Source organism: Eumetopias jubatus, unplaced genomic scaffold (genome assembly GCF_037043125.1).
Source record: "Eumetopias jubatus isolate StellerSeaLion01/CBP00866 unplaced genomic scaffold, mEumJub1_p1.0 scaffold_7, whole genome shotgun sequence".
Lineage (NCBI taxonomy): Eukaryota > Metazoa > Chordata > Mammalia > Carnivora > Otariidae > Eumetopias > Eumetopias jubatus.
This window is the reverse complement of record NW_028274813.1, coordinates 39,918,734-39,932,625: the sequence shown is the minus strand read 5'-3', so window position 1 is coordinate 39,932,625 and position 13,892 is coordinate 39,918,734. Positions and strand designations below refer to the sequence as shown.

General features: G+C 37.2%; 1 protein-coding gene across 1 annotated transcript in view; it reads left to right on the top strand.

Moving 5' to 3' along the window:
* Window positions 1-2,479: 2,479 nt before the first annotated feature.
* Window positions 2,480-13,892, top strand: part of LRRC9 (leucine rich repeat containing 9) — a 97,407-nt gene continuing 85,994 nt past the window's right edge. Inside the window, exons 1-6 of the mRNA XM_028101043.2 lie at window positions 2,480-2,527; window positions 2,785-3,003; window positions 4,702-4,842; window positions 5,597-5,660; window positions 5,965-6,035; window positions 11,159-11,341. Of these exons, the coding sequence (XP_027956844.2) occupies window positions 2,480-2,527; window positions 2,785-3,003; window positions 4,702-4,842; window positions 5,597-5,660; window positions 5,965-6,035; window positions 11,159-11,341 (726 nt within the window). The remainder of the gene's footprint in view (window positions 2,528-2,784; window positions 3,004-4,701; window positions 4,843-5,596; window positions 5,661-5,964; window positions 6,036-11,158; window positions 11,342-13,892) is intronic.

The window sequence follows — 13,892 nt, the reverse complement described above, 5'->3', positions numbered from 1 at the left end:
GATGTTGGCAAGGATGTGGAGAAAAGGAACCCTTATGCAGTGCTGGTGGGAATGCAAACTGGTGCAGCCACTGTGGAAAACAGTATAGAGGTTCCTCAAAAAGTTAAAAATAGCTATGATATTTTTAGCAACTATCCTATGATACAGTAGATGCACTACTAGATATTTACCCAAAGAATATGAAAACACTAATTCGAAGGGATATATGTACCCCTATGTTTACTGCAGCATTATTTATAATAGCCAAACTGTGGAAGCATCCCAAGTATCCATCGATAGATGCATGGATAAAGAAGAGGTGATATATATAGATATATATACATACACACACACACAATGAAATATTATTCAGCCAAAAGGAAAAAAACCCCAAATCTTGCCATTTGCAACAACATGGATGGATCTAGAGAGTATAATGCTAAGTTAAATAAACCAGTCAGAGAAAGACAAATACCATTTGATTTCACTCATATGTGGAACTTAAGAAACAAATGAACAAAGGAAAAATAGAGAGAAACCAAAAAAACAGACTTTTAACTAGAGAGAACAAATAGATGGTTACCAGAGGGGAGGTGGGGGGATGGGTGAATAGGTGAAGGGGATTAAGAGTTAGTTAAGACTTAATTAGTAGGAACTTAGTAGGAACACTGCATAATATATAGAATTGTTGAATCACTGTATTATACTTGAAACTAATTTTTTGCTGTATGTTAACTATACTGGAATTTAAATAAAACAACAAAATACCTTTCTCAACATCTCTGGCACTCAATGCTCTTTTCCTAGCACTGCTACGCATTCCTTTCTTATTTTCACATTTCCCTACTCATTCTAGTGGGATTTGGGGAGAGAAGGTAGGTGGATACAAGGACACAAGTCATCATCTTTTTTTTTCTTAAAATTTTAATTCATGTGTACACCTGTACATGTATATAATTTTGCATAAATGAATGAAAGTGAGCATATACTTTTAAAATAAATATTTAAGTAAAATTTCATTTTAAGAATAACATATATATAGAAATCATACAAATCTTAGATATCTAATTTTATTTTCCCAAAGTGAATGCATTCCTTTAACCAGCACACAGATCACGAAATACATCTTCATCAGCACTCTAGAGCCCCTCTTTACCTCCTCCTGATCACTCAACCCTGAGAGGTAACCACTATCTTGACTTCTTCTAATACCATAGATTGGTTTGTTTTCAAGTTTTATGTGAACAGAGCCACATAGTATAAACCTCACTGTGTGTGTATCTTTCTTTGCTCAGCTTGTGTTTGTGGGAATCATCCATGTTGTATACAACAATAGTTTCTTTCTCATTCCACTTCTAGGTATAAACTCAGACTAAATGTGTACCTAATGTCTTGCATGATAAAACTGTTCAGAGAAGCACTATTTAGCTCCAAACTGGAGACATTCCAAATGTCTACTAACAGTAGAATGAATAAATGGTTTATATAGTCATACTATAGAATACTAAACATGCTCTTAAAAAGTTTTTTTTCTTTGCCATTTTTACCTAGATCTATCCCTATCCAACCTCTCATGCCTATCATAACCACACTAGCTTTCACCTGCATCCAAGGTAACTCATGTTAACCATTTAGAATGTATCTTTACATATTTTCTCCTTACGTGATCATACACACATGCGTATACATATATATACATATACACACAGATGTACACCCATACATAACTACAGAGGAATTGTTGTAAAAAGTGGGATCATAATATACATCATACCTACATTTTGCTTTGTCATGTCGTCATATTAAAACCTAGATTCCTATGTATATGTCTGGAATAATATAATGAATATATTAAAAAATACCAAAAAATTGGGTTTTTATTATAGCTACTTTGGTATTAAGCAGTTCATATCATCTAAAATGAAAATGTTGGTTAATTCATTTTATTAAGTATTTATTCCCATGCCAGCTATGTCACAAAACCCTGAGGTTTCTTTTCTTTGCTAGTACACTTCTTTGCTAGAGCTATGTTCAGTTTTGGACACAACAGTATAATAGGAAGGATAAACTGGAGCCTGTTCAAAGGAGAGAAACAGAGTTATCTCTAGTGAGAGAACTAAAAGAGATGAACTGGGGAGTGAGATAAAGTTGTAGATGAGAGATGACCATGTTCAAGTATGAAAGGCTTATGGTGTGGAAGAAAAACACTCATTTTACTTGAACCCAGGAGGTAAAGTAACAATGGAGTGGAGTTATGGAGACACAGAATTAAATTCAAAATAATAAACTGATTTTCTAACAGAAGACTTTGATGGACTGTCTTGGGGCCTAGACAGATAGTTGGTATTATACTGTGTGAAAATTTCAGGTCACATATGGGTAATTCTACCTAAGTATCTTTAAGGCCCCTTCAACCTGTAATAACATGACTCTAGAATTTATTTCAACTTTTCATTTTCCTTAATAGATATATTATTATGACCTTTATTTTTAATGGAAGATGATTGAATGTGAAAACCTAAACCAAGAAGAAATAATTAAGGAACTGGTGAGTCAAAGCCAAATTTCTTTTCAATTACATTTGCAAGAATATTAAATGGAACATTTTTACACTTCCAGAGCTCACCTAGGTTTCTTCTACCTCATGACCTTTGGAAGTAGAGAAAAATCATATATATGGTATAACTTTCCTTCTTGTGAGTTAAAAATGGCATCAGTGCAACTGACAGTTTATAATTTCTAATAGCAAAATAATTTTTAAATTACTTTAAATAGGTAATAACCCAATTTCTTTTTTTGAAACAGTGTTTATGCAATGGTTTGTCTTATGAGATGATTGGACAAGAAGGATCAGATACTTCTAAACTGGAGATGTTTTTCTCAGGTTATCCCCGTATAGTTGGATTATCATTATTTCCTAATTTAACAAGTCTCACAATTGTTGCTCAAGATATAAAAGAAATTTCAGGGCTAGAAACTTGTTTACGGCTTAAAGAACTCTGGATTGCCGAATGCTGCATAGAGGTAAGTCTAAACATAACCGTATATGAAGTATTTTATGCTTAATTCTTTGGCTTTGGAAAAATAGTTCCGTGAAATATATGCATGAGTCATGGATCAAAACAGATGAATGGGGAGGGGCATACATGATGAAGTAAAATAAAACCCTTTACCCAGTAAAACAAAACAAACAAAACAAATGGGTAAAATACAGAAATAGATTTCTCCAAAGGAGAAAATAGAAATAAAGAATCAAAATGTAGACATATTCTACTTTTTAGTAATCAGATCAGATCGAATAATACCCAGTATTGCTTAGTAGTAAATTGGTTTAAATTGGTTTACTTAGTCACTATTGGTTGTGTGAAAATTGTAACATCTAGGGGCGCCTGGCTGGCTCAGGGGAGCATGCAACTCCTGATCTCGAGGTAGTGAATTCAAGCCCACCTTGGGTGCAGAGATTACTTAAAAATAAAATCTGAGGGCGCTTGGGTGGCCCAGATGGTTAAGCGTCTGCTTTCAGCTCAGGTCATGATCCCAGGGTCCTGGGATCGAGTCCCGCATCCGGCTCCTTGCTCAGCAGGGAGTCTGCTTCTCCCTCTCCCTCTGCCTCTCCCCCTGCTTATGCTCTCTCTGTCTCTCTCGCAAATGAATAAATAAAATCTTTAAAAAAATAAAATAAAATCTGAAGAAAAAAAGAAAATTGTAACATCTGTAGTGAAAAGCAAGATTCCAAAATGTATCATGAGTCAAGGAAATGTGTATACCTTTTGACTCAGAAATCCCTAATCCTAAAATTTAATCCTAGAGGAGTAATTCAACAGCAGAAAACAACATAAAGTTATTTGTTGCAGTACTATTTATAATAACTAAAAATTTGAAACAAATATTTCACATATACAGGTATTTTTAAGAATGTTATTATAGCTAATATATTTTGTAATTAAAATTATTTGAATGATTACAAAAACATTTTAGATGGTCTTAAGTTTAAAAAATCCACAAAATTATATAGGTATCATGATTATAATATAAAAATAGATACAGAATTGATTAAAATTTTAAAAGAATATGAACATTGAAAATAGTTGTCTTTAGGTGGAGGGATTACATGTTTTTTCTTTTCAAATGTTTCATTCATTTGAGGGTCTTGGGTGGTTCAGTTGGTTAAGCTTCCAACTCTTGCTTTTGGCTCAAGTTATGATCTCAGATGGAGAGATGGAGCCCTGCATCAGGCTCTTAGCTCAGAGTGGAGTCTGCTTGAGATTCTCTTCCTCTCCCTCTGCCCCTCCCCCCACTCACATGCATATGCTCTCTGTCTCTCTCTCAAATAAATAAATTTTTATTTTATTTTTTTATTTTTATTTTTTTAAAAGATTTTATTTATTTATTTGAGAGAGAGAGAGAATGAGAGATAGAAAGCACGAGAGGGAAGAGGGTCAGAGGGAGAAGCAGACTCCCTGCCGAGCAGGGAGCCCGATGCGGGACTCGATCCCGGGACTCCAGGATCATGACCTGAGCCGAAGGCAGTCGCTTAACCAACTGAGCCACCCAGGCGCCCCAATAAATTTTTAAAATCTTTAAAATGTTCAGTTCATTTTGTTGGATACAGATTTTGCAATAAAGTGTGATTTTAAAAAGAAAATGTACTTATAATCTACTTTATTAAAAGGATAATGCCAAAACATAAGTTAATGCTATTCAGTCTTTTTTTTTTTACAGAAAATTGGAGGTCTTCAAGAATGTAGAAATTTAGAAAAACTGTATTTATATTATAATAAAATTTCCAAAATAGAAAATTTAGAGAAATTATTCAGATTGGAGGTTCTCTGGCTGAATCACAATACAATTAAAAATATTGAGGTAAGATAATTTCAGTAATTTATATGTAAAGTCAGTTACCCCTGTGGAGTTTTAATCATAATGTCCAAGATCATATTATGGGCATATTTATGACCAGCTTAATTATTGTTAAGAAAATCTTAACATATATATAGCATTTATAATGTGTAGAAAACTTCATATACGGGGGGGTGCCTGGGTGGCTCAGTTGTTAAGCGTCTACCTTCGGCTCAGGTCATGATCCCGGGGTCCTGGGATCGAGCTCTGCATCGGGCTCCCTGCTCAGCAGGAAGCCTGCTTCTCCCTCTCCCACTCCCCCTGCTTGTGTTCCGTCTCTTGCTGTCAAATAAATAAATAAAATCTTAAAAAAAAAAAAAGAAAGAAAACTTCATATACGATGTTTTCTTTACTCTTCCTACCAAGCCTGGGCGGTAGGTTATTTCTTCCTTGAAAGTTAAAAAAATAGACATTTAGAGAAGTTATATATATAACTTGCCAAAGATTATAAACACATTCTGTGTGATGTGTTTTTCTTCCTACTCATCTTCCTCCTTTCCTCTCCCCCCGCTGCCTGTTCCCCTCTTCTTCCAATAATTCTCTCCACGTTCCAGAGAAACAAAGATGACTGCATGAAGGCACCTACTTACTTCTGTGCTTGTGAAGTACACAGTACCCAGTGCTCAAAACACTTGGAGAACTAACCAGATTGATCAGATCATTTATAAATATATATATTACTGACTTCCTCTAAATGATATATTGTCTAAATTTTTAGGGCTTGCAAACTTTGAAGAATTTAAATGACCTTAACCTTGCTGGAAATCTAATAAGCAGCATTGGTATGTATTATTTCATTTGGAATATGAGATAATGCTACAATAATTTTTTATCAGTATGAAAAGTACATTCTTAGATTTCTTTTTTTTAGACTCTTTTGTATGATATTTTGCAAAGCATTTCTAAATCTATGATTATAGGATGTGAAAATATTAACCATTAATCAGTTGTTACTAACTATACAGTGTTACTGTTAGCCTTACTTATATGCAAGAAATGATGATCATATACAACTAAGAAGTATGACAGAATATGAGGGAAAACAAGAAATTTAATTTTTCTTTCATCTTGTTTTTTAAATTAAAGGTCGATGTCTTGATCCCAATGAACAACTGGAAAGATTAAACCTTTCTGGTAACCAAATATGTTCTTTCAAGGTATGTTTAAGTGGAACAGTCTATTTTTTATTTACCAACCTGGATCATGAACCATCTTATTGCAGAAAATGTACTAAATAGTTCCCTTTTGTAGAACAATTTAATTATTTTGGACTATTCAGTACTCTAAGAAATTTTAGAGGCAGCTGATTAAGCTGGCCCTAATGATGTGACACTATTAAAACCAAACAAGAAACTATTTACTTGGCTTAGTTTTCTTCTGATCTTTCTGGCTTCACCTCTGGTTTTTCATCTTCTCCTAGCATCTAAAAAATGGGCTACTCCAGGTTAGTCCCAGGATCTTTTCTCATTACTATCTGCATTTATTCTCTAAATAATCACATTGTCTTATGACTTTAAATACCTTTTATGCACTTATTATTCCTCACTTTCTACTTTCCCTAACAACTATTTCTATTTCTACTTTCCCTCCTAACTCCCCAGAACTATAGATATCTCCTATCCTAACTCAAACTGATTTCCTCCGCACTGAACGTTCACTTCTCCTGCAACCTTCTCTACCTCTCTAAATGGCATCTCCATTTTTCTTTAAGATTATTTATTTATTTATTTATTTGACACACAGAGTGAGATAGCAAGAGAGAGAGCACAAGCAGGGGGAGTAGCAGGCAGGCAGAGGGAGAGGGAGAAGCAGGCTCCCCCCTGAGCAAGGAGCCCAATGCGGGGCTCGATCCCAGGACACTGGATCATGACCTGAGCCGAAGGCAGCCGCTTAACTGACTGAGCCACCCAGGCGCCCCGGCATCTCCATTTTTCTAACAACTTAAGCCAAAATCCTTAAGAGTCATTTTTTTTACTCCTCTTATTCCTTCATAACCCATATCCAATCTATCAGCAAGTTCTATTGGCTCTACCTTCAGATAGTCCAGTCTGACCATTTTTTACCACCTAGATCTCTACTAACCTGATTCAAGATACGATCATCTCTAACCTGCATTTTGGAGGGAAAAAAAAAAGCCTCCAAACAGGTCTCCCTGTGTTTACCCTTTCACTACTATCAGTCTGTTTTCTACACAGCAACCTGCTCCTTCAAAAACTATGTCAGATCAAATCACTCTTCTGCTCAAAACTCTCCCTTGGCTTCTCATCTCTTTCAGAGAAAAAGCCGATTCCTACAATGGCCCACAAGACTCTCTATAATCTAGTCTTCCCCGCGCTGTGTCTCTGACTACAGCTTCTACCACTTTCCCCTTTGTTTACTCCATTCCAGCCACTCTGGTCTCCTCACTGGTCCTTGAATATAGCTAGTGCTCTCACCTTAGGGCCTTTGCACTTGCTGGGATATTCTTCCCCCAAATATCTTCATGGCTCATTCTCCTCATTCTTTGAGGATTTTGTTCAGATGTTATGTTCTTAGTGACACCTTTCCTGGCCAATTTAGGTAAAATAGCAATAACCCTACTACCCTCCCTAACCTGAAGCATTCCCATCACTCTTTCCTTGTTTTTTCCTCTTGGCATTTATGCCACATCCCCTGGCACTTATCCACATCCCTTACTACAAGCTCCACGAATGCAGGAACCTTGCCTGTTTTGTTCACTGCTGTATCCATAATGCTTAAAACAGTACTTGACCTGTAAAGTCTCAATAAACATTTGAATGAAAGAGAGGAAAACAAAAAGACTTAATGTTGATGGCATATAATGTAGGTGAAAACATAAGGCATTTATAATTTTGACAGTGTCAAATTGAAAGTGCATACTCAAACACTTCCTCTAGACAGTAATGAAGAAAGATGTATAAATTCACTATAAAATAATTTTGAATTGATCATTATTAAAATACACATCCTTTTACTCAGAGAAGAATATTAGACACCAAAAAACTATAGAATGAGGCAGAATATCATAAACACTTTAACCAGAAGTTTTAAAAATATAAAAAGTTTAAACAAAATTTTATTGGTCAAATTCAAGAGGAAATATTCGATGTGAACACTGAGGGCCTGACGGAATTTCAACAGGCATTGGAGGAGGATCTTCTACAATGCAGTGGGAGGGACTCTTGATCTTGGGGTCATGAGTTCAAGCCCCACACTGGCATACAGATTACTGAAAAATATATATATACATGTATATATAAATACATGCTGTGGGAAGTAGGCATTCTAAGATGGGGAGAACAATATGCATGAAGACGTGGTAAGAAATCAAGGGGTATATTTGAGAACATCAGCAGAAGACAGCAGAGGGAACGATGAAAGATAAATTTGGAATGCTGTGGGAGGTAATTTTTAAGCTAACTTATGAGACATAAGTAGGAGGTGCCTAGGGAAAGAGCATTCCAGGCAAAGTGTGAGGGACCTAAGTGGGGAAAAAGAGCATGGCAAATTCAAGGAACTAGAAATCTGTGCCTGGAACAGAGTGAGGGAGAGAATCATGAATCGAAGCTGAAGAAGACAAGTTCACAATGCTGTGAGGATAAGTTCCTACCAAGAAGCCACATAGAAGTTTATCTTACCCTGGCTATCATGTGGTGCTCCAGCCTTGTGGAGCAGGAGAGCATCGCTGCATAGAAAGATCTGTCACTTCCAGGCCTGCCACAAGCCAGAGGCAGCTTTGTACTGTGATAACGTGAAGTTTAAGCAAAATAATAATGTAAAGCTCTTAGAATAATGACTAGCACACAGTAAGCACTCAGTAGATATACCATTTTATGATTACTATCACTTTAATTACATTAACTTATTCTGTTTCAATCTCCTCATCAAAAAAGTAGGGATAAAAATTAGATTGTGAAAATGTATTATATGGCATAAAATGAAAAAGTTCTCTATATAATAATGATGGCTGTTTTTCAGAAAAGCACTGAAACATGATTCACAGCAACTTTTACTATTCTCACATTAAGAATGTTCCTGAAACACTATTATCTTGAATTTTTATCTCTAACCTTTCCACCCACCCTAAAAAGATACTATACTAGTGTTGATGGAATGCTTCTGTGCCACTTTCCATCCATAACAGGTACCACACCACCAATTTTCAGTAAGATTTTGTGCTTTCATAGACTCCAATGTCATCTGACTTTAGACTATAGGTGGGGGTTGGAGGGGGTTTCTGAGTAAGACTTCAAAGTTCATACCTACCATAGCCTAGACTGATGGTCAAAAGAAACACAGCTACCCAAAATCAAAAAGAGTGTTTACTCCTCAGAAGAGTCTGATGATTTACCTTCCTTGCCCCTGCAGAATTTGACCAAATAATTCTCTGCACAACTCTGTCCAGAAATCTCCATTTCAGAGCAACTCTGCTTAGTCCCACTTCTGCCATGAGCCCAGTACTAGCCTTGGGGCCAGCCAGCAAGAGTTTGGACACACGTTGGCCAGCTGACCTTGTCTTTTTTTTTTTTTAAGATTTTTTTTTTTAATTTATTTATTTGACAGAGAGAGATACAGTGAAAGAGGGAACACAAGCAGGGGGAGTGGGAGAGGGAGAAGCAGGGGCTAAACACTGATGCAGGGCTTGATCCCAGGATCTTGGGATCATGACCTGAGCCGAAGGCAGATGCTTAACAACTGAGCCACCCAGGCGCCCCAGACCTTGTCTTACTTTTGACTCTGGGAGCCTGACTTCACGACTTACTTCCCCATTCCATTTGTACTTTATCATCAGAACTAATGCCTTCTGGTTTTTGCTTTGGATTTCCCTTAACTCTGATTCTGACTCTACTAACTAGCATTAATTACATCTGTTTAAAGCCAACCCCACCACAGTACCCTCTTCCACCAGGCCTCTGTCGTGAATTCTTCTTTAGTTTTCTCAACACTTTAAAAATATAACCACCATTCCTAGCTTAGAGACTGAGGGCCAAAGCCCATGTAGACCTTTAGCTTATAGACTTGTGTATGCATAAGCAATTGGTAATAGAGTTGTGATAAATTCTATAACAAAGGTAAACCCAGTGGCTAAAGAGAGTTCATAGGACCATTTGCCCCACACTTGGGCGATGAAACAAAACTCCCAGAAAAGATGATACTAGATTGAGTCTTTGATTAAGAGGTAAAACTGGGATGAAGTTCAGTGCACTCAAAGGTAGCAGCATGAGTAAAGGTATAATGATAACTTAGGGTCTAGCACATTCTGAAACTTCCACTTGTTTGATACAGCTAAAACAAGAAATGTTAGGGTTGAAACAGAAGAGACAAGACTGAAGAGTTAAGCAAGGGCCAGATGCCAAATAAAGGAAGGTGTAAACAATGGCTTAAACCTCAGGATAAAAGATATTCAGGAGAAGCACTGGTCTGGAAGTGCATTATTAATCCCCCGCCCACCCACCACAGGGTGCAAGGAAAATGAGGCCCTCAGGAGAAAACTAGGCTTCAGTTGCCATTAACTGGTAGAAAGGGCATTTACAGAAGAACAAGGAAACAAAAACCCCTAAAAATCAGAAATTCAACAGTGATTATGATAAAACAGGGGTCCCCTAGCTTTTGATGAAAAAAGCAGATCTAGAGGCCAAGGAGAATGGTGAGCAGTGTTCCTAGAGTGGTAAGTGTGGGAAATGGCGGCAGAGGAAGCAGGAGACCTACAGAAACACTGGGGACAGTTGTTAGCAAAGGGCCTGTGCAGAGGGGGCGGCGTTGTCTTCATAAATAAATGTGCTCAGGTGACTGGCTTCAAGGTCCCAGGTGGAATGCATGGTTTAGTAAATATTCTTTGACCTTTTTTTTTTTCCTTTTTTTAAAAATTTTTTTATTGTTATGTTAATCACCATATATTATATCATTAGTTTTTTGGTGCAGTGTTCCATGATTCATTGTTTGTTCATAACACCCAGTGCTCCATGCAGAACGTGCCCTCCTCAATACCCATCACCAGGCCAACCCATCCCCCTACCCCCTCCCCTCTTTGACCTTTTATATTTAAAATATATAGTTACAGAAGAGTCTGCTGTTTAATTATTGCTAGCTGTTCTTCATGTAGTTGACATGTTTTTCACTAGAGAAAAAAAATTTTATCCATCTAAATCACTTTAACATGTTTAAGCACATAGTAAAATGCATTACATTAAATTATGGGTGATCTTAAGTGTTCAAATGCCTCCTTTATAAATGGAAGTTGCAATTAATTAATTGAACATTATTATTGCTGTTGTTTTAGGACCTCACTAACTTAACCAGGCTGCGTTGCTTAAAGGATTTATGTCTGAATGATCCTCAATATAAGACCAATCCAGTTTGTCTGCTGTGTAATTATTCCACACATGTATTGTATCACTTGCCTAGCCTTCAAAGACTTGACACGTTTGATGTGTCAGCAAAACAGATCAAGGAACTGGCAGATGTAAGTGCATCCCTAATCAGATATCTGTGACTTAAGTTTAATTGCTTCTTTCTGGCTGTGTCCACATATGGTAGGTAGTATTATCTTGTCAGTTCTTGTCACCAACTCTACTTTTGCCCCAGTGAGCTGGATATTTCACATAAACGTATATAAATAATATTAGTACTAGAATATCAAATTTGATGACAGTACTAGAAGGTGAATTAATAGAAAAACATAATTTATACAAAACTAAAAAAGAAATCGGAAAGATTATCATGAGTGTCAAGAATAATTGAACTAGTGCTATATATACAAAAATTAATAAGGCCTAACTAATGTAGAAATGAAATAAGTAACCCTCTCATTTGGAATACTATATATCAAAATTAAAAAATATCCATGGTTGATGGTAGTATGCCAGGATTAGGTAGATTTTAATCTAATTAAAAATGATTTGGGGTTCCCTAGAAGTACAGGTGGATCAACCCACACTCCCAAAATCTCGAAGATCTCTCAGATCTTGAAGAGAGCCATTCCTAGGCTGCCATTGATGGTGAGCCTCCCAGTAAAGGGTCTAACTTCACATGCCATCAAAGAATTCTATAATTTCAGAATGGAGTACATAGGAATTCACCATATTTATTAATAGTCTTTCCACATTGTATTTCTTCCTTTCCTTCCAGTCCAGTGCGCCACTTCCGTTCATTCAGTTAACCATGTAGTAAATAGGTTTTGAGTATCTAGAGCGTGCCAAGCATGATGATGCCCCCACGTGAGCCCTCCCATCCTTTCTTTGTGGCTCATCCATCATCTCAATATAAAGCATGCCTTTATCTATTTATCTTGTTCCTCTTCTCTTACTAGCCTGAGGATTTATTCTCAGGTTCCAGTCTCTCCTCTCTTTTCCATAACTGAGATTATCCTCTCTCCCACCCCAATCTAAAAAGTGAACTGTCTTGCAATATCAAGCAAAGGGCTAGAGTTTTGTCTACTAGCAGGTGATCAAAGTCATTGGAGATTCAGGGAAGAATGTCTTCTCTAACAGTATGAAGTCAAAAATAACAGTAACACATTTTTTGAAATGTCCATTATTATCTGCAGAGTTTTACATTAGGCAGTTTCTTCCAAGGTGAGCTGGTTCACGCTTCATGAAATTACTTGGCTTATTAACTTCTCCAACAAATATTTAATACCTATTACATTCCAGGCACAGCTCAGGCCCTAGAGACACAGAGTGACTGAAACAGACAAAATCCCTGCTTGCTTGGAGTTTACATTCTTACGGGAGAAGACAAATAATAAACAACTAGGTAGGAAAACAACTAGTATGTCAGGTAGTGATAAATGCTATGGAGAAAAATAAAACAAGGGTGAAGGAAACAAGATAATTTTAGGGCCAGAGGGAGGAGTGTTGGGTACTGTATATAGAATTGTTGGGAGAGGATTTCCTCAGGCAACACTCGGGCAGAGACCTGAAGGAAGTAAGTGAGCAAGCTTTTAAGGGATCAGCAAATGCAAAGAACTTGAGGCAGGAACATGCGTCTCAAATTTCAGGAACAGGAGGTTAGTGTAGGTGGAGCTGAGTAAGTGAGAGGAAGAGAAGAGATGAAAACAGGAATGGCCGAGGAGGGGAGAGCATATGAGACTGTAGGATGTTAAAAAGATTTTGGCTTTTACTTTGAGTGAGGTGGGGCCACTGGAAAATTTCAAAGAGGAGAGACAAAATGACTTATTTTTTAAAGGGATCCTTTTCACAAATGAATTAAGAATAGAGGATTTGAGGGGAAAAGTAAGTGCAGAGAAACCAGTTAGGGCCCAGTTACTGGGATGAGAGGTGTTGATGGTTTGATACAAGGTGTTAGTGGAAGAGGTGGTAAAAAGTAGTCAGATTCTGTAGTAGTTAGAAAGTGGAACCCATCTGGATTTGCTGTAGACTGACTGGATGTGAGGTGCAGAGGAAAGAAACAGTGATTCCAAGCCTCAGCAACTGAAGGAGGAAAGAAGTTGCTCTTAATGAGTTGAGGAAGAATATGGAAGGAGTGGGTTAAAAGGAAAAATCATGGTTTAATTTTAGGCATGTAAAATTTTTTTAAAAGATTTTTTTTTTATTTTAGAGAGAGCAGGCACGCATGCAAGTGGGGGGAGGGGCAGAGGAAGAGGGAGAGAAGCAGGCTCTCCTCTGAGAGCAGAGCCTGACACAGGGCTTGATCTTACAACCCTGAGATCATGACCTGAGCCAAAATTAAGAGTCCGACACTTAACTGACTGAGCCACCCACCCAAATGCCTCTTAGGCATGTAAATTTTGAGCAATCTTTTGAACATCTGAGAGGATATGTTCAATAAGTAGTTAGGTATATGAGTCTGCTATTTAAGAGAGTTGCCTGGGTTGGAGATACAAATATGAGAGTTGAAGGCAGAAAGATGGTGCATAGAGCCAGGGACTAGATAAATCACCAAGGGAATAGTGTAAATGGGGAAGTGTGTCAGTTGGGTGTTAGAGACTGGGGAGAGAGGAGGAACCTGCAGAAGAGATGGAAGAGGAGAGGTAAGAGAGGCAGGTTCTTTTG